Genomic DNA, 21,493 nt, shown 5'->3' with positions numbered 1-21,493 from the left:
TTTATTTTCAGCAGATTGCAGTTTACAAACTCTCTGCAGCTGCAAAGCTGATAAAGAGCATTACATCAACAGCTGGTTTCCATGTTAATACTGCAGGTCTGGGACTATCGGTTGCCCTATATAAAGCATGGGCAAACTTGGGCCCTCCGGGTGTTTTGGACTTCAACTCCCACAATTCCTAACAGCCGGTAGGCTGTTAGGAATTGTGGGAGTTGAAGTCCAAAACACCCGGAGGGCCCAAGTTTGCCCATGCCCATGCCCATGCCCATGCCCATGCCCATGCCCATGCCTGCCCTATATTAATTTGACACAGTGAATCGCAGCGCTCTCTGGACCTTCCTCCAAAAAATCGGGTGCCCTAACAAATTTGTAAACATCCTGCGGCTCCTCCATGATGACCACAATCTTGGACAGCAATGGCTCCCAAAGTGACCCATTTAAGGTGGAATCAGGTGTCAAACAGGGATGTGTTATTGCCCCAACCTTATTTTCCATCTTCATCGCTATAATACTTCATCTTGTTGATGGGAAGCTTCCCACCAGAGTGGAAATTATCTATCAGACAGATGGCAAGCTGTTTAACCCCAGCAGACTGAAAGCCAAAACCAAGGTTACAACAACATGTTATAGAACTCCAGTATGCTGATGACAACGTTGTCTATGCACATTCAGAAGACCTACAAGCCACTCTAAACACCTTTGCAGAAGCATACGAGATTGCGGCGCAGCTGGCTGAGTGTCAGCTGCATTAAGATCACTCTGACCAAAAGGTCATGTGTTCGAAGCCACTCTGGGTTGGAGTGGGTTTCCAACCAATTGTGTAGTCTGTTGTCGACCTTTGCAACCCGAAAGACAGTTGCATCTGTCAAGTAGGAAAATTAGGTACCACCTTAAAGTTTGGGGAAGCTAAATTAACTAATTTATGAGGCCATAAAAAAAGACTCCAGCAAGCACTCCAGCACTCTTAATGAGACATGCCGCATTATCACGGGGTGTCTGTGCCCTACACAACTGCAGACATCCTACTTCCCTGACATCCGTTGGGAAGTAGCAGCCAATAGTGAAAGGACCAAGGCAGAGACATCTCCACCTCATCCCTTGTTTGGGTATCAGCCAGCACGTCAACGACTTAAATCTAGAAATAGTTCTCAAAGATCTACAGAGACACTCGCTGGAACACCTCAGCAAGCGAGAGTCCAAAAGTGGTAGGCTCAAACCCAGAACCCCAACCAATGGCTGATACCAAATGAGAGTCTCCCCCCTGGGCACACAGAGGACTGGGCGACTTGGAAGGCGCTGAACAGACTGCGCTCTGGCACCACGAGATGCAGAGCCAACCTTCAGAAATGGGGCCACAAAGTGGAATCCTCGTTATGCGAGTATCCGCCAATCCCTCTCCAATGCCAGAAATACAGCTTAATGGTGTAACATTAGAAAGTGTTGACCATTTCTGCTACCTTGGCAGCCACTTCTCCACAAAAGTCAACATTGACACTGAAATACAGCACCACCTGAGCTCTGCAAGTGCAGCGTTTTTCCGAATGAAGCAGAGAGTGTTTGAGGACCGGGACATCCACGAAGCTTAAGATCAGGAGTCCTCAAACTAAGGCCCGCAGGCCGGATACGGCCCTCCTAGGTCATTTACCTGGCCCTCGCTCAGGGTCAACCTGTCTGAAATGACTTGAAAGCACACAACAACAATCCTATCTCATCAGCCAAAAGCAGGCCCACACTTCCCATTGAAATACTAATAAGTTTATATTTGTTAAAATTGTTCTTCATTTTAATTATTGTATTGTTTTTAAGTGTTTTTTGCACTACTAATAAGATATGTGCAGTGTGCAATTTGTTTCTTTCAAATTATAATCTGGCCCTCCAACGGTTTGACGGACTGTGACCTGGCCCTCTTGAGGACCCCTGCTTAAAATCATCAGGAGAGGCCCTGCTCTCAATCCCACCACTCTCGCAAACGTGGTTGGTGGGGACGAGAGACAGGGCCTTCTCGGCAGCGGCCCCCCATTTGTGGAACTCTCTCTCTAAGGACATCAGGTTGACCACCTCCCTCCTGTCCTTTAGAAGACAACTGAAGACCTGGCTCAGGGGCCAGGTGTTCGATTAGAGGCCAGTGGCAATAGGAAAAGGAAATTTGGATTTTGCAACATGGATTCTCCCAGCTCGGCTTGGTTTTTACTGGCACGTTAATCTATTAATTTATTGTTAAATTTTACTCTTGATGTACAATGTTTTAAAATGATTTTATTGTGAATTGTAATTTTTATGGTATTTATGCTGTTATCATCCTCCGATGCTCATGTGAGGCCGCGCTGAGTCCCCCTTGTGGGGAGAAGGGCGGGATAGAAATATATGAAACTAGCTGTCCCCTGTCAGGCGTTGCTGTGGCCCAGTCTGGTGATCTGGAAAATAAAGTAATGAGAAAGTGTTGGTTGCTAATATATGTAATTTCTTTATGCTTGTGAGTAAACAGTATTTCTTGCTGTTTCTTTGCCAGTGTTGATGTGGAGAGTGTCTGGTTTGCCTATTCTGGAACATCATCATCATCATCATTTAATTACTTATTAATCGCCCTCCTTCCGAGAATGCTCCAGGCGATTTACAGCTAAATTGTAAAAGATAAAATACATACATACAAAAATTAAAAATTAACAGGGATCGAATGCATAGAATTGTCCTTCTTTAGGGGTCCCTTTCAAATCTAGGATACTATATCTGTTTGTGTGCATATCATATATATCTATGTCTGGATGGCTCTTTGTCAGGAGGGCTTTGATTACGTTTTCTTGCCCTGGTGAAGTGAGTTGGACTGGATGGCCTTAAGTATTTTTTGTTGCTCATGGGGGTTCTGTGTGGGAAGTTTGCCCCAATTCTGTCATTGGTGGGGTTCAGAACGCTCTTTGATTGTAGGTGAACTAAAGATCCCAGTAACTACAACTCCCAAATTTCCCCCAAACTCCATCTGTGTTCATATTTGGGCATATGGAATATTCATGCCAAGTTTGGTCCAGATCCATTACTATTTGAGTCCGTGGTAGTCTCTGGATGTAGGTGAACTACAACTCCCAAACTCAAGGTCAAAGCTCACCAAACCCTTCTGGTGTTTTCTGTTGGTCATGGGAGTCCTGTATGCCCTGGTTGGTTCAATTCTATCATGCTATAGATGAACTATAAATCCCAGCAACTACAACTCCCTATCTATCTATCTATCTATCTACCTACCTACCTACCTACCTACCTACCTACCTACCTACCTCTATGGCTGGATGGGTCTTTGTCAGGAGGGCTTTGATTACGTTTTCTTGTCCAGGTAAAGAGAGTTGGAATGGATGGCCTTAAGTATTTTCTGTTGGGTCCTGGGGGTTCTGTGTGGGAAGTTTGCCCCGATTCTGTCGTTCGTGGGGTTCAGAATGCTCTTTGTTTGTAGGTGAAATATAAATCCCAGTAATTACAAATCCCAAATGTCAAGGTCTATTTCCTCCAAAGTCCATCTGTGTTCCTATTTGGGCATATGGAATATTCGTGCCAAGTTTGGTCCAGATCCATCATTGTTTGAGTCCACAGTGCTCTCTGGATGTAGGTGAAATACAACTCCCATACTCAAGGTCAATGCTCACCAAACCCTTGTGTTTTCTGTTGGTCATGGGAGTCCTGTATGCCCTGGTTGTTTCAATTCCATCATGCTATAGATGAACTATAAATCCCAGCAACTACAACTCCCTATCTATCTATCTATCTATCTATCTACCTACCTACCTACCTACCTACCTACCTATCTCTATGGCTGGATGGGTCTTTGTCAGGAAGGCTTTGATTACGTTTTCTTGTCCAGGTGAAGGGAGTTGGACTGAATGGCCTTAAGTATTTTCTGTTGCTCATGGGGGTTCTGTGTGGGAAGTTTGCCCCAATTCTGTCATTGGTGGGGTTCAGAACGCTCTTCGATTGTAGGTGCACTATAAATCCCAGTAACTACAACTCCCAAATGTCAGGGTCTATTTCCCCCAAACTCCATCCGAGTTCACATTTGCGCATATGGAGTATTTGTGCCAAGTTTGGTCCTGATCCATCATTGTTTGAGTCCACAGTAGTCTCTGGATGTAGGTGAACTACAACTCCCATACTCAAGGTCAATGCTCACCAAACCCTTCTGTGTTTTCTGTTGGTCCTGGGAGTCCTGTATGCCCCAGTTGGTTCAATTCTATCATGCTATAGGAGCCCCCGGTGGCGCAGTGGTTTAAAGCACTGAGCTGCTGAGCTTGTTGATCGAAAGGTCGCAGGTTCGATTCCGGGGAGCGGTGTGAGCTTCCGCTGTCAGCCCTAGCTTCTGCCAACCTAGCAGTTCGAAAACATGCAAATGTGAGTAGATCAATAAGTATCGCTCCGGCGGGAAGGTAACGGTGCTCCATGCAGTCATGCCGGCCACATGACCTTGGAGGTGTCTACGGACACCTCCATTTCTTCATTTCTCCATTTCTTCGGCTTAGAAATGGAGATGAGCACCACACCCCAGAGTCAGACATGACTGGACTTAATGTCAGGGGACTACCTTTACCTTTTTATAGGTGAACTATAAATCCCAGCAATTACAACTCCCTATCTATCTATCTATCTATTTATGGCTGGATGGCTCTTTGTCAGGAGGACTTTGATTAAGTTTTCTTGCCCTGGTGGAGGGAGTCTGATTGGATGGCCTTAAGTATTTTCTGTTGGGTCTTGGGGGTTCTGTGTGGGAAGTTTGCCCCGATTCTGTCGTTCGTGGGGTTCAGAATGCTCTTTGATTGTAGGTGAACTATAAATCCCAGCAACTACAACTCCCAAATGTCAAGGTCTAATTCTCTTAAACTCCATCTGTGTTCATATTTGGGCATATGGAATATTCGTGCCAAGTTTGGTCCTGATCCATCATTGTTTGAGTCCATAGTGATCTTTGGATGTAGGCGAACTACAACTCCAAAATCAAAGGACACTGCCCACCAAACCCTTCCAGTATTTTCTGTTGGTCATGGGAGAACTGCGTGCCAAGTTTGGTTCAATTCCATCTTTGGTGGAGTTCAGAATACTCTTTGATTGTATCTGAACTATAAATCCCAGAACTACAACTCCCAAATGACAAAATCATATTTTTTTGAGTGAAGGACATACATTGGGTTGTTAGGTGTCTTGGGTCCAAATTTGGTGCCAATTCGTCCAGTGGTTTTAGAGTTATGTTAATCCCACAAACGAACATTACATTTTTATTTATATAGATTATTTTACACTATTATTATTATTTTACTCTCTTTGTTATTATATTCAGCACAGTTAATACATTAGATTAGAAACGAATCACCATGGTATCTCAATTTTCTCTCACTGTATAATAAACCCTCACAACTCTCAAAAAAAGGGAATGCTACCAAAATGCCAAATTTAGATAAACTCCTTAATGGAAAAATACAGATACCGAAGCACACAACTTTGTCCTCTTCTATAAACCAGATTATCAAAGCATATAATCCACATTATTTGCTTTGAACTGGATTATATGAGTCTACATTGCCATATAATTCAGTTCAAAGCAGACAATTTGGATTTTATATGGCAGTGTCGAAGGGACCGAAGTATAACAAACCTCTGGGTTTTCAGAGGATAGATAGCATGTGAAGAAAGCAGAGAAGTCATAGAAGTACAGCTTTGTAGTATAATTTATTGTAACAGATTTTGGAAAGTCTCTATGCGAGTAGCAGCACTGAGCATATTTCAGGACACTAGTCCTTATGGGAAAACACCGTTCCCTGGAATGGGAGAAATCATGCATCTTTGAAGAGACTATGCCTGTTCTTCTGGGCTTCAGCATGGTCTTCTTGGTCCTTCTCATCCTCGGTTTTTGTAGCTTTCCAAGTTGGCCAGGACCCATCCCGATGGTACCATAAATGCCAAGAAGAAGGTGCTCAGGCCAATGACAGTCCCCTGTACGAAAAAAGACAAGATACTATAGAAATACAGTAGACTCTCAGTTGACCAGCACTCGTGGGGTTTGGTACATGCTGGATTTGATATTAATATTGATTTGATATTAATATTGAAATACAATAATTAAAGGAAATGAAGACAAATAAAAAAGTAACTAAATGTAACACAGTTTTATCGTAAACTGCATTTTCTGCTAACAATTATTTTATATACTCGAATATAAGCCTAGTTTTTCAGCTCCTTTTTTTGGCTGAAAAAGCTCCCCTTGGCTTATACTTGAGTCAAAGTTATTTATTATTTTACTCTGTTATTAGTATTATTTTTATCACATACATACATACAGCCCTAAACAGTTCCGGCCCAAGCTACCTATCTGACCGCATCTCTGCCTATGAACCCACCAGGACTTTGAGATATTCCGGGGAGACCCTGCTCTCGATCCCGCCTGCTTCTCAAGCTCGGCTGGCTGGGACGAGAGATAGGGCCTTCTCGGTGGTGGCTCCTCGGCTGTGGAACGCTCTTCCTACGGACATTAGACTAGCACCATCTCTAATGGTGTTCCGCAAAAAGGTGAAGACCTGGATGTTTGTGCAGGCGTTTGAGTAATTTAGTGCAATCTGGTAATGGAACATAGGAATGGAACAATGGACGACGAACCTGGACTACGCTTGGATGATGAGAAGATTGGGTACGGTTGTTTTTTGTAATAATTGTGCATTGTAATTGCTTATTGGTAATTTATGGATAATGTGTTAAGTCAATTGTTATATGTTGTATGGAACCACTGCTGTTTCTACTGTTTTTACTGTTTGTGAACCGCTGTAAGTCGCCTTCGGGCTTGAGATACAGCGGTATATAAGCAAAATAAATAAATAAATACATACATACATACATTTATTTATTTAAATACTTATATACCGCCGTTTCTCAGCCTAGCCGGCGACTCAACGCGGTTTACAGCATAATATAACAGTCAACAATATACAGTTAAAAGCATAAAAAACATAAAAACACAATTTATACATCAATACCAATCCAGTTCAGCTCTTAACTAAAAACGTGATCCTGTTCGTCGTCATATTGCCAGTCCTTTAGTCAATTACCATTCTTGCATTGAGTTAACCAAATGCCTGCTTTATTTATTTATTTATTTATTTATTTATTTATAAATAATTTATTTATGGCAGAAACAGAAGAACGGCCTGCCTCAGGGGAGCGTGCTTGCTCCATCCATGTTCAACATCTACACAAATGACCAGCCACTGCCAGAAGGGACAGAGAGTTTCATCTATGCTGATGATCGTGCCATCACCGCTCAAGCAGGGAGCTTTCAGATGGTTGAACAGAAGCTCTCTGAAACTCTAGGTCAGTGGTTCTCAACCTGGAGTCCCCAGATGTTTTTGGCCTTCCAGAAATCCTAATAGCTGATAAACTGGCTGGAATTTCTGGGAGTTGTAGGCCAAAAACATCTGGGGACCCCAGGTTGAGAAACACTGCTCTAGGTGCTCTTACTGCCTATTACAGGGAAAACCAGCTGATCCCTAATCCATCTAAAACACAAACATGTGCTTTTAACCTTAAGAACAGACAAGCATCCCAAGCTCTGAGGATGACCTGGGAAGGAATCCCACTGGAGAATTGCAGCACACCCAAATACCTCATGGATGTATTTTAATTTGATTTATGTCAAATTCTAGTGTATAATTGTAATTGTTTGTACTGGCATTGTATTTTTGCCATGACTTGCGTGTAAACCGCTTTGAGTCCCCCTCGGGGTGAGAAAAGCGGTATGCAAATACTGTAAATAAATAATAATAATAAAAATAATAATAATAAATACCTGGGAGCAGGCCCGTAGCCAGGATTTTGATTCGGTAGGGCTGAGCTGAGTCTGAGTGAAAGAGAGTCTACCCTAGCAAACTTTTTGTATCGTTACCCCAACATCTGCATGCATATGGGATATATTGAGTATGGTGATCAGATCATGATATGAATAAGCATAACAGTTTAAATAATGCACCAGTAAGGCCTCGCAGACCACCATGAGAATTTCGGGGGGGGGGGGGGCTGAAGCCCCTCAAGCCCCCTTCTCCTGCTACATGCCTGGGAGTCACTCTGGACTTTGCTCTGACCTACAAGAAGCACTGCCTGAATATCAAGCAAAAAGTGGGTGCTAGAAACAATATCATACGAAAGCTGACTGGCACAACCTGGGGATCACAACCAGACACAGTGAAGACATCTGCCCCTGAGCTGTGCTATTCTGCTGCTGAGTACGCATGCCCAGTGCGGAACACATCTCACCACACTAAAACAGTGGATGTGGCTCTTAATGAGACATGCCGCATTATCACGGGGTGTCTGCGCCCTACACCACTGGAGAAATTACACTGTCTAGCCGGTATTGCACCACCTGACATCCTTCAGGATGTAGGAGCCAATAGTGAAAGGAGAAAGGCAGAGACATCTCCAGCTCATCCCGTTTGGGTATCAGCCAGCACGTCAACAACTTAAATCAAGACATAGTTTTCTAAGATCTACAGAGACACTCGCTGGAACACCTCAGCAAGCGAGAGTCCAAAAGTGGCAGGCTCAAACCCAGAACCTCAATCAATGGCTGATACCAGATGAGAGACTCCCCCCTGGGCACACAGAAGACTGGGTGACTTGGAAGACGCTGAGCAGACTGCGCTCTGGCACCACGAGATGCAGAGCCAACCTTCAGAAATGGGGCCACAAAGTGGAATCCACAACATGCGAGTGCGGAGAGGAGCAAACCACTGACCACCTGCTGCAATGCAACCTGAGCCCTACCACATGTACAATGGAGGACCTTCTTATAGTGACACCAGAGGCACTCCAAGGGGCCAGATACTGGTCCAAAGGGCATTTAATAGAATACCAAGCTTACAAACTTTGTGGTTTGTTTGTTAAAAAATGCAATACAACTGTTTGGTTTGCTCCTGACACGATAAATTTATTTATTTATTTATTTATCGTGCCATCAGCAACCATACCATTGTATTACAATTCTAACAGAACAAAACAAACACACAGATTAAAAAAAAAAGAAAAAAAAACCCACACAGATTTTGCAAACTTGGTAGTTGGTTAAATGTCCTTTGACCAGTATCTGGCCACTTGGAGTGCTTCTGGTGTTGCCGCAAGAAGGTCCTCCATGGTGCATGTGGCAGGGCTCAGGTTGCATTGCAGCAGGTGGTCAGTGGTTTGCTCTTCTCCACACTCGCATGTCGTGGATTCAACTTTGTAGCCCCATTTCTTAAGATTGGCTCTGCATCTCGTGGTGCCAGAGCGCAGTCTGTTCAGCGCCTTCCAAGTCGCCCAGTCTTCTGAGTGCCCAGGGGGGAGTCTCTCATCTGGTATCACCCATGGATTGAGGTGTTGGGTTTGGGCCTGCCACTTTTGGACTCTCGCTTGCTGGGGTGTTCCAGCGAGTGTCTCTGTAGATCTAAGAAAACTATGTCTTGATTTTGTATTGACTATTTGTTATTGCCTTTGTTTATTGTTTATTGATGTACTTTGGGCTTGGTCTCATGTAAGCCGCACTGAGTCCCTTGGGGAGATAGTAGCGGGGTACAAATAAAGTATTAGTATTATTATTGGTCTGCCTCTGACACGATAAATAAATAAATTCCTAAGCTTTTAGAGGAGTTATGGGAGTTGAAGTCTAAAGCCCTTGAAGGGAGGGCTGAAGTTGGCCTGCTCTATCGCCTGCCTTCTCCACAAAACAGAGAAAGGCCTCTGAGGCCGGTCTCCATGGCTCCTCCCTCGGTGTCCCACCCCGTCCCCATTGAGCCTTCTTCCCCACTCACTCACTGACTCACCACAGGGCCCACGGGATCCCGAGGCGGCTTGGTGGCGATGCCTCTGGCCGGCTGGGCAGCCAGGCCGGAGAGCCTCAGCCCCTTCCTCAGCAACTGCAAGGACATCATGCGACCTCTTCCCTCAGCGAGCACGAACAAAATGGCGGCTCCACACCGGAAGTTTGAGCCACAGAGCGCCAGACTTCCGGCCTATACCGAATGGAGACCCGCCATTGGCCAACAGCAAGCACTCTAGAGATAGGAAAGTCAAAAGTGACAAACAGAGGACACACAGAATCAGTCGAGAGAGCAAGAGGCTTCCGGCCTATAGCGAATGGAGAGCCGCTATTGGCCAATAGCAAGCACTTTAGAGGTAGGAAAGTGAAGAGTGACAAACAGAGCCAGTCACACAGAATTAACTTTGCTTGAGAGTAGTTATGCTACTCCAGAAACTTCATTTTTTTGGGTGCAGAAGCTTTTGCACAATTGAGACTCGTACGCCAACTGCGACCGTATCTCGCGAAGGCTGATCTGGCCATGGTGGTCAATGCCTTGGTCACCTCTAGATTGGACTACTGTAATGCGCTCATTATTTTCATTACAGGAGACTGGAATGCCAAGGTGGGGAGTCAAATGACAACAGGGATCACAGGCAAGCATGGTCTGGGAGAAAAAAATGAAGCGGGACGCAGGCTGATAGAATTTTGCCAGGAAAACTCGCTGTGTATAACAAACACTCTCTTCCAACAACCTAAAAGACGGCTTTACACATGGACCTCACCAGACGGTCAACACCGAAACCAGATTGACTACATCCTTTGCAGCTGAAGGTGGCGGACATCCATCCATTCGGTGAAAACAAGACCTGGGGCTGACTGTAGCTCAGATCACGAACTTCTTATTGCCCAATTTAGAATAAAACTAAAGAGATCAGGGAAAATACACAGACCAGTTAGATATGATCTCACTAACATTCCTAGCGAATATACAGTGGAAGTGAAGAACAGATTTGAAGGACTAGATTTAGCAAACAGAGTCCCAGAAGAACTATGGACAGAAGTCCGCGACATTGTTCAGGAGGCGGCAACAAAGTACATCCCAAAGAAAAAGAAAACCAAGAAGGCAAAATGGTTGTCTGCTGAGACACTGGAAGTAGCCCAAGAAAGGAGGAAAGCAAAAGGAAACAGGGATAAGGGGAGATATGCCCAGTTAAATGCGCAATTCCAGAGGTTAGCCAGAAGAGATAAGGAACTATTTTTAAATAAGCAATGCTTGGAAGTGGAAGAAGACAACAGAATAGGAAGAACACGAGACCTCTTCCAGAAAATTAGAAACATTGGAGGTAAATTTCAGGCAAAAATTGGTATGATAAGAAACAAAGATGGCAGGGACCTAACAGAAGCTGAAGAAATCAAGAGAAGGTGGCGAGACTATACAGAAGATTTGTATAGGAAGGATAATAATATTGAGGATAGTTTTGACGGTGTGGTGAATGAATTAGAACCAGACATCCTGAGGAGTGAGGTTGAATACCTTAAGAAGCATTGCTAACAACAAGGCAGCAGGAGACGACAGGATCCCAGCTGAACTGTTTAAAATCTTAAAAGATGATGCTGTCAAGGTGATGCATGCCATTTGCCAGCAAATATGGAAAACACAAGAATGGCCATCAGACTGGAAAAAATCAACTTATATCCCCATACCAAAAAAGGGAAATGCGAAAGACTGCTCCAACTTCCGTACAGTGGCCCTTATTTCTCATGCCAGTAAGGTAATGCTCAAGATCCTGCAAGGAAGACTCCAGCAAGACATGGAGCGAGAGTTGCCAGATGTTCAAGCTGGGTTTAGAAAAGGCAGAGGAACGAGAGACCAGATTGCCAATATCCGCTGGATAATGGAGAAAGGCAGGGAGTTTCAGAAAAACATCTATTTCTGCTTCATTGACTATTCTAAAGCCTTTGACTGTGTGGATCATAATAAATTGTGGCAAATTCTTAGTGGGATGGGCATCCCAAGCCACCGTGTCTCTCTCCTGAGGAATCTGTACAAGGACCAAGTAGCAACAGTAAGAACTGACCACGGAACAACAGACTGGTTCAAGATTGGGAAAGGCGTACGGCAAGGCTGCATCCTCTCACCCAACCTCTTTAACTTGTATGCAGAACACATCATGCGATGTGCGGGGCTGGATGAATGCAAAGCTGGGGTGAAAATTGCTGGAAGAAACATTAACAACCTCAGATATGCAGATGACACCACTCTGATGGCCGAAAGCGAGGAGGAGCTGGGGAGCCTTCTAATCAAGGTGAAAGAAGAAAGCGCAAAAACCGGGTTGCAGCTAAACGTCAAAAAACCCAAAATTATGGCAACAAGAATGATTGACAACTGGAAAATAGAGGGAGAAACCGTGGAGGCCGTAACAGACTTTATTTCTAGGCGCAAAGATGACTGCAGATGCAGACTGTGGCCAGGAAATCAGAAGACGCTTCCTTCTTGGGAGGAGAGCAATGTCCAGTCTCGATAAAATAGTCAAGAGTAGAGACATCAGACTGGCAACAAAGATCCGCATAGTCAAAGCCATGGTATTCCCTGTAGTCACCTACGGATGTGAGAGCTGGACCTTAGGGAAGGCTGAGCGAAGGAAGATCGATGCTTTTGAGCTGTGGTGTTGGAGGAAAGTTCTGAGAGTGCCTTGGACTGCGAGAAGATCCAACCAGTCCATCCTCCAGGAAATAAAGCCCGACTGCTCACTGGAGGGAAGGAGACTAGAGACAAAGTTGAAGTACTTTGGCCACCTCATGAGGAGACAGCAAAGCCTAGAGGAGACAATGATGCTGGGGAAAGTGGAAGGCAAAAGGAAGAGGGGCCGACCAAGGGCAAGATGGATGGATGGCATCCTTGAAGTGACTGGACTGACCTTGAAGGAGCTGGGGGTGGTGCCGGCCGACAGGGAGCTCTGGCGTGGATTGGTCCATGAAGTCACGAAGAGTCGGAGACGACTGAACGAATGAACAACAACAACAACAACCTTGAATTTGGGAGTTGTAGTTTGCCTACATGCAGAGAGCACTGTGGGCTCAAACAATGATGGATCTGGACCAAACTTGGCACGGATACTCAATATGCCCAAATGTGAACACTGATAGGGTTTGGGGAAAATAGACTTTGACGTTTGGGAGTTGTACTTGGTGGGATTTATAGTTCACCTACAATCAAGGAGCGTTCTGAACCCCACCAATGATAGAATTGGGCCAAACTTCCCACACAGAACCCCCATGACCAACAGAAAATACTGTGTTTTCTGATTATCTTTGGCGACCTCTCTGACACCCCTTCGCGACCCACCCAGGGGTCCCAACCCCCAGGTTGAGAAACACTGATCTATTGTTTACGGTTAGAATGATGGATTTCTAAGAGCCAAAGATCTGACATTTCTTGTTGCTGCCACTGCTTGTACCACACAACAGAACACCATATCTATAGAAGCGAGGACGTTCCAAGAACGGCACTAAGAGCAATGTGTTCTCTTGGCTCATCCAGCCACCGCCCACAAAGTACCAGCGCTGGAACTTTCCACTGCCTGAAAACGAGAACCACCAGCTCCATCTCCCACCATCGGAAGACGTCCATCGATCCTTATGGGTGTGAATCCAGATGGATTCGTGTGCATGGGTGTCACTGCTGTATATGGCTATGGAATGGCTTTTGCCATGGTTTCTTCAAGCAGGGGGTCCCCTCTTTCTCAGCCTTACAAGGACCTGAAAATGAAGAAGGGAAGGAGAGGAGGAGGACAGGCGGATGGAGAGGTGGGCGGGTGGCTTGGTTGGGGCTTCTTCAGCAGCTCGGCCATGAATGCCCATGAAAGGCCCAAGTGACAGGTGGCCTGGAAAGTGTCCAAATATGGGATGTGTGAAGTGCTCCTCAGGAGCAGTCAAGGGGGTGAGAGAGGCCAAGGGCAGGGGAGCAAGAGGGGACCGGGGGAGGTCAGGGGTATAAATCACCCAAGGCAGCTCCAGTTGACAACTGCTCTTCCTCCCTGAGTCCACTGCAAGAACTGGTAAGTACCATTTAGAGCTGCTCCCATTGTAATTTTTGGAAGGCTGAGACTCCTTACCAGGGAAGAGTATAGAGCAGTGTTTCTCAACCTGGGGGTCGGGACCCCTGGAGGGGTCGCAAGGGGGTGTCGGAGGGGTCGCCAAAGACCATTAGAAAACAGTATTCTGTGTGGGAAGCTTGGCCCAATCCAATCATTGGTAGGGTTCAGAATGCTCTTTGATTGTAGGTGAACTATAAATCCCAGCAACTACAACTCGCAAATGTCAAGGTCTGTTTCCCCCCAAACTCCACCAGTGTTCTCATTTGGGCATATTGAGTATTCATGCCAAGTTTGGTCCAGATCTATCATTGTTTGAGTCCACAGTGCTCTCTGGATGTAGGTGAACTACAACTCCCAAACTCAAGGTCAATGCCCACCAAACCCTTCCAGTACTTTCTCTTGGTCTTGGGAGTTCTGTGTGCCAAATTTGGCTTGATTCTTTTGTTGGTGGAGTTCAGAATGCTCTTTGATTGTAGCTGAACTATAAATCCCAGCAACTACAACTCCCAAATGACAAAATGAATGTCCCCCCCCCCCCCCCAACCGGTTTTCAAATTTTGGCATATTGACTATTTGTGTCAAATTTGGTCCAGTGAATAAAAATACATCCTGCATATTGGATATTTACATTACGATTCATAACAGTAGCAAAATTAGTTATGAAATAATGTTATGGTTGGGGGTCACCACAAAATGAGGAACTGTATTAAAGGGTACCGGCATTAGGAAGGTTGAGAACCACTGGTATAGAGAAACGCAAACACTCCTTTGTTTCTCCAATTGAGACTTTGTGTTGATCTATCTTTTGATATCTTTTTAATTGAATATCTGCTCCACTGGAATGTGTCCAGAGGAAGGCAACTAAAATGATCAAGGGTCTGGAGAACAAGCCCTATGAGGAGCAGCTTAAAGAGCTGGGCATGTTTAGCCTGAAGAAGAGAAGGCTGAGAGGAGACACGATAGCCATGTATAAATATGTGAGAGTTGACAAGCTGGAATGTCTAGAGGAGGGCGACTCAAATGATCAAAGGTCTGGAGAACAAACCGTATGAGGAGCGGTTTAAAGAGCTGGGCATGTTTAGCCTGAAGAAGAGAAGGCTGAGAGGAGATATGATAGCCATGTATAAAAATATGAGAGGAAGCCACAGGGAGGAGGGAGCGAACTTGTTTTCTGCTGTCCTGGAGACTACGACGGAATGGGACAATGGCTTCAAACTACAAGAAAGGAGATTCCACCTGAACATTAGGAAGAACTTCCTGACTGTGAGAGCTGTTCAGCAGTGGAACTCTCTGTGGTAGAGGCTCCTTCTTTGTAAGCTTTTAAACATAGGCTAGATGGTCATCTGTTGGGAGTGCTTTGAATGCAATTTTCCTGCTTCTTGGCAAAATGGCGTTGGACTAGATGACCCATGAGGTCTCTTCCAACTCTATGATTCTATGACTTTTAATTATGTGCTATATGTTTTTAAGGTGGAAGGACGCCTCCTTGGATTCTGCTCTGGAAAAAGGAGGCATATAAATAAAATATTTTAATTTAGCGGCGCCCATTTCTCCACCCCAGTTACTCCTAGCTAACAGACTCTCCAATTCTCCTGCAAATGTCCACTGTGTAGGTGAGTTGAGTGGTTGTATGTAGCTCCAGACTTACTAGGCCAGGGTTTCTCAACCTGGGAGTCGGGATCCCTCCGGGGATTGCAAAGGGGTGTCAGAAGGGTCACCAAAGACCATCAGTAAACCCAGTATTTTCTGTTGCTCATGGGAGTTCTGTGTGCCAAGTTTGGTTCAGTTCTATCATTGGTGGAGATCAGGGTGCTCTTTGATTGTAGGTGAACTATAAATCCCAGGAACTACAACTCCCAAATGTTGGGGTCTATTTCCCCCAAACTTCACCTGTGTTCATATTTGGACATATGGAGTATTCGTGCCAGGTTTGGGCAGAGATCCATCATTGTTTGAGTCCACAGTGCTCTATGGATATAGGTGAACTACAACTCCCAAACTCAAGGTCAATGCCTACCAAACCCTTCTAGTATTTTCTGTTGGTCATGGGAGTTCTGTGTGCCAAGTTTGGTTCAATTCCATTGTTGATGGAGTTCAGAATGCTCTTTGATTGTGGGTGAACTAAAAATCCCAGCAACAACAACTCCCAAATGTCAAGATCTAATTCCCCCCAACTCCACCAGTGTTCACATTTGGCCATATAGAGTATTTGTGCCAAGTTTGGTCCAGATCCATCACTGAGTCTACCGTACTGTCTGGATATAGATGAACTACAACTCCAAAACTCAAAGTCAATCTCCACTAAAACTTTCCAGTATTTTCTGTTGGTCATGGGAGTTCCATGTGCCAAGTTTGGTTCAATTCCATCGTTGGTGGAGTTCAGAATGCTCTTTGATTGTAGGTGAACTATAAATCCCAGCAACTACAACTCCCAAATGGCAAAATCAACCCCCTCCCCCAAATTTGGCAAAATCAACCCCCCCTCCCCCAAATGGCAAAATCAACCCCCCTCCCCCAAATTTGGGTGTATCAGGTGTTTGTGCCAAACTTGATCCGTGAATGAAAACACATCCTGCATATTCCACTGTGAGAGCCGTTCAGCAGTGGAACTCTCTGCCCCGGAGTGTGGTGGAGGCTCCTTCTTTGGAAGCTTTTAAACGGAAGCTGGCTGGCCATCTGTCAGGGGTGATTTGAGTGCAATATTCCTGCTTCTTGGCAGAATGGGGTTGGACTGGATGGCCCATGAGGTCTCTTCCAACTCTTTGATTCTATGATTCTATATCAGATATTTACCTTAAAATTCATAACAGTAGCAACATTACAGTTACGAAGTAGCAACGAAAATAATTTTATGGTTGGAGGTCGCCACATGAGAAGCTGTATTACGGGGTTGCGGCATTAGGAAGGTTGAGAACCACTGTACTAGGCAATGTGTCTATTTTGCCACAATCACTCATGACATGGGAGAAGATGTTTGAGACAAAAAAAGAGCAAAAAGTGATGTTTGTGTGGGTCAGTCTATGGAAAAATATACTTTTTCAAGTGCATAACTCAATGCATGTTGACCAGGGGCGGCTCGTCCATTACGCGAAGTAAGCAGTCGCAGAACACTTTTTTTGCCAGGGGTGCAGAGGCACCTCTGTAAATGCCCCTCGACCGCCACTTGAGGAGCGTCCCCTCAGCTCACAACAGCCCTAGCAGTCCGGAGGGAGCCTTGACTTTCTTGCCTCGCTGCAGGGCGATCCTCTTCCCAAAGGGGCCGGGCCCTTGAGCCTCGCCTCGTCCCTCTCGTTCCTGCTCCACCCGGCCATCGGGTGCGCAAGCAAAGCCAGCACTAAATCGTTCTCCGTGTTTGATCCCTTCCCCATGACCGGCTCCCTTTCCCGATCCCCGGCGCTCCACCCGCCTCCTCTCCTCTCCCCAAACTGCGGGTGGGCCTAGGGGCGGAGCCACTGCGCCTGACCCACTTCGGGTCCGGAGGCATGTCTGAAGACCTCAGCGTGCGCACCAAAAGTCACCTCTTCTCTTGACTTTCTCTTCAGCCATTGGGACCAAGAGAGAGAGAGAGAGAGAGAGAGAGCCTCTCCGGCTGGAGGTATCTCCCCCCTCCGCTCCCTCATTTGTTTTTGCGCCTACCTTCAGGAAAGGTGGGCATCTCCACCTCTCTCTCTCTCTCTCTCTCTCTCTCTCTCTCTCGGTCCCAATGGCTGAGGAGAAAGTCAGGAGAAGAGGTGACTTTTGGTGCACACACCAGGGTCTTCAGGCACGCCTCCGGACCCAAAGAGGGCTAGGCAAGGGAGCAAGTGCGGCAAGTGTAGTTACTGGGATGTATAGTTCACCTACAATCAAAGAGCACTCTGAACTCCACCAATGATGGAATTGAACCAAATATGGCACGCTGAACTCCCACGACGAACAGAACATATATATCAATGATTGGTTGGGGGGGGGGGCGCCAAAATACTGTTTGCTTACTGTTGAAAATTATCTAGGGCCGCCTCTGATGTTGACTGGACATTTTGGGAACTGGAAGCCCAAGAAACTTCAAAAGTCTCTAACGCGATCCTGACTCTCTTTCCCAGTGAGCCACCATCATGTGCGACGACGAGGAAACCACCGCCTTGGTCTGTGACAACGGCTCTGGCTTGGTGAAGGCTGGCTTTGCTGGTGACGATGCCCCCCGAGCGGTCTTCCCCTCCATCGTGGGGCGCCCACGGCACCAAGTAAGGCGACTTCTGGGTGTTATAGGATTTAATTTGAATGTTAAAGCAATATTATCCAGTGACTGTTGCAGTTCAATAAAGAAAGGGCAACTAACTGTATTAGTCTGTGCAGACTATCTTGGTCAGACCACACCTGGAATATTGTGTCCTATTCTGGAAACCACAATTGATGGGAGATGTTTACTATATATCTGGGTGTTGTTCGGGGCAGGGGTGACTCAAGAGATCCTCAAGTGCGCCCCCCCGAGACACGCGCTCTACACAAAAGCGTAATTTGCGTACCGCCTTGAGCCGCCCCTTCCTTCTCTCTCTTTCCTTCCTTCCTTCCCTCTTTCCTTCCTCCTTTCCTACCTCCCATATTTCTCCCTTCCTCCTTTCCTTCCACCCTTTCGTCCTTCATTCCTTCCTTCCCTCTTTCCTTCCTCCTTTCCTACCTCCCTTCCATCTTTCTGCCTTCCTCCTTTCCTTCCACCCTTTTGTCCTTCATTCCTTCATTCCCTCTTTCCTTCCTCCTTTCCTACCTCCCTTCCATCTTTCTCCCTTCCTCCTTTCCTTCCACCCTTTCGTCCTTCATTCCTTCATTCCCTCTTTCCTTCCTCCTATCCTACCTCCCTTCCATCTTTCTCCCTTCCTCCTTTCCTTCCACCCTTTCATCCTTCATTCCCTCTTTCCTTCCTCCTTTCCTACCTCCCTTCCATATTTCTCCCTTCCTCCTTTCCTTCCACCCTTTCATCCTTCATTACTTCATTCCCTCTTTCCTTCCTCCTTTCCTACCTCCCTTCCATCTTTCTCCCTTCCTCCTTTCCTTCCACCCTTTCGTCCTTCATTCCCTCTTTCCTTCCTCCTTTCCTACCTCCCTTCCATCTTTCTGCCTTCCTCCTTTCCTTCCACCCTTTTGTCCTTCATTCCTTCATTCCCTCTTTCCTTCCTCCTATCCTACCTCCCTTCCATCTTTCTCCCTTCCTCCTTTCCTTCCACCCTTTCATCCTTCATTCCCTCTTTCCTTCCTCCTTTCCTACCTCCCTTCCATATTTCTCCCTTCCTCCTTTCCTTCCACCCTTTCATCCTTCATTACTTCATTCCCTCTTTCCTTCCTCCTTTCCTACCTCCCTTCCATCTTTCTCCCTTCCTCCTTTCCTTCCACCCTTTCATCCTTCATTCCCTCTTTCCTTCCTCCTTTCCTACCTCCCTTCCATATTTCTCCCTTCCTCCTTTCCTTCCACCCTTTCATCCTTCATTACTTCATTCCCTCTTTCCTTCCTCCTTTCCTACCTCCCTTCCATCTTTCTCCCTTCCTCCTTTCCTTCCACCCTTTCGTCCTTCATTCCCTCTTTCCTTCCTCCTTTCCTACCTCCCTTCCATCTTTCTGCCTTCCTCCTTTCCTTCCACCCTTTTGTCCTTCATTCCTTCATTCCCTCTTTCCTTCCTCCTATCCTACCTCCCTTCCATCTTTCTCCCTTCCTCCTTTCCTTCCACCCTTTCATCCTTCATTCCCTCTTTCCTTCCTCCTTTCCTACCTCCCTTCCATATTTCTCCCTTCCTCCTTTCCTTCCACCCTTTCATCCTTCATTCCCTCTTTCCTTCCTCCTTTCCTACCTCCCTTCCATCTTTCTCCCTTCCTCCTTTCCTTCCACCCTTTCATCCTTCATTCTTTCATTCCCTCTGTCCTTCCTCCTTTCCTACCTCCCTTCCATCTTTCTCCCTTCCTCCTTTCCTTCCACCCTTTCGTCCTTCATTCCCTCTTTCTTCCCTCCTTCTCTTTTTCCTTCTTTCCCTTCCTTCCTTTCATCTTTCTCCCTCCTTCCTTCCCTTCCACCTTTTCATCCTTCCTTCCCTTTCCTTCCTTCTTCTTTTTCCTTGCTTCCTTCCCTCTTTCCTTCCTTCCTCCTTCCCTCCCTCCCTTCCATCTTTCTCCCTTCCACCCTTTCGTCCTTCATTCCTTCATTCCCTCTTTCTTCCCTCCTTCTCTTTTTCCTTCTTTCCCTTCCTTCCTTTCATCTTTCTCCCTCCTTCCTTCCCTTTCCTCCCTTCTTCTTTTTCCTTCCTTCCTTCCTTCCTCTTTCCTTCCTTCCTCCTTCCCTCCCTTTGGAAGCTTTTAAACAGAGGCTGGATGGCCATCTGTCGGGGGTGCTTTGAATGCAATATTCCCGCTTCTTGGCAGAATGGGGTTGGACTGGATGGCCCATGAGGTCTCTTCCAACTCTAGGATTCTATAATTTTTCACTTTCATGCAAATAGACCTCTTCCAGGTTCTTGTGGGTTTTTTCGGGATATATAGCCATGTTCTAGAGGCATTTTCTCCTGACGTTTCGCCTGCATCTATGGCAAGCATCCTCAGAGGTAGTGAGGTCTGTTGCAATTAGACCTCTTCCAGTTGATGGTGGTAGAACGAGATGTAAACAGATCCCTACTGAACTCCTCTTTCATTGTTTATGACCTCAAAGGTCTAGTAAGGTCACTTAAGGGGGGGGGGGCAACCCCGAAACAGCAGGGGGTGTCCCTGAGAAATTCTAGACCGGGTAATTAAGAGATAATTTGCTACTTGGCATTCCAATGGGATCAAGTATTCCCGGAGGTGAAATTATGCTCTGAAACAGCTGTTATACCATTTCTTAAGTTTGGAGCTGGGCAGAGGAGGAAGAAAGAGAGATGGATGCTACCCTGAGGAACAGCTCAGAAGTCCCTTTACGGCAGCGTTTCTCAACCTGGGGGTCGGGACCACTGGGGGGGTCACGAGGGGGTGTCAAAGGGGTCACCAAAGACCATCAGGAAGCATAGTATTTTCTGTTGGTCAGGGGGGTTCTGTGTGTTTGGATCAATTCTATCATTGAGAGGAGATTCCATCTGAACATGAGGAAGAACTTCCTGACTGTGAGAGCTGTTCAGCAGTGGAACTCTCTGCCCCGGAGTGTGGTGGAGGCTCCTTCTTTGGAAGCTTTTAAGCAGAGGCTGGATGGCCATTTGTCAGGGGTGATTTGAATGCAATATTCCTGCTTCTTGGCAGAATGGGGTTGGACTGGATGGCCCATGAGGTCTCTTCCAACTCTTTGATTCTATGATTCTATGGTGGGGATCAGAATGCTCTTTGATTGTAGGTGAACTATAAACCCCAGTAATTACAACTCCTAATTGTCAAGGTCTGTTTTCCCCAAAACCCACCAGTGTTCACATTTGGGCATACTGAGTATTCATGCCAAGTTTTGTCCAGAATCATTATTGTCCACCGTGCTCTCTAGAGGTAGATGAACTACAACTCCAAAAATCAAGGTCAATGCCCACCAAACTCTTCCAGTATTCTGTGTTGGTCATAGGAGTTCGGTGTGCCAGGTTTGGTTCAATTCCATCATTGGTGGAGTTCAGAGTGCTCTTTGATTGTAGGTGAACTA

The 21,493-nt window shown here is 46.0% G+C and overlaps 1 protein-coding gene and 1 long non-coding RNA gene across 2 annotated transcripts in view; one reads left to right on the top strand and one right to left on the bottom strand.

Moving 5' to 3' along the window:
* Positions 1–5,678: 5,678 nt before the first annotated feature.
* Positions 5,679–9,969, bottom strand: LOC132764521 (uncharacterized). Its single transcript, XR_009630360.2, has 2 exons — positions 9,810–9,969; positions 5,679–5,961 (listed from the first exon to the last, which is right to left on the bottom strand). It is a non-coding gene; the product is annotated as an uncharacterized lncRNA (long non-coding RNA).
* A 3,777-nt stretch (positions 9,970–13,746) lies between these two features.
* The window catches only part of LOC132764425 (actin, alpha cardiac muscle 1-like), a 22,533-nt gene continuing 14,786 nt past the window's right edge, over positions 13,747–21,493 (top strand). The window contains exons 1-2 of the mRNA XM_067472478.1: positions 13,747–13,845; positions 17,967–18,107. Coding sequence (XP_067328579.1) covers positions 17,979–18,107 — 129 coding nt within the window. The 5' untranslated portion in view covers positions 13,747–13,845; positions 17,967–17,978. The remainder of the gene's footprint in view (positions 13,846–17,966; positions 18,108–21,493) is intronic.

The sequence above is a fragment of the Anolis sagrei genome, chromosome 12 (assembly GCF_037176765.1).
Source record: "Anolis sagrei isolate rAnoSag1 chromosome 12, rAnoSag1.mat, whole genome shotgun sequence".
Lineage (NCBI taxonomy): Eukaryota > Metazoa > Chordata > Lepidosauria > Squamata > Dactyloidae > Anolis > Anolis sagrei.
Note: the sequence above shows the minus strand (reverse complement) of the source record. Positions and strands in the feature narration are given on the sequence as shown.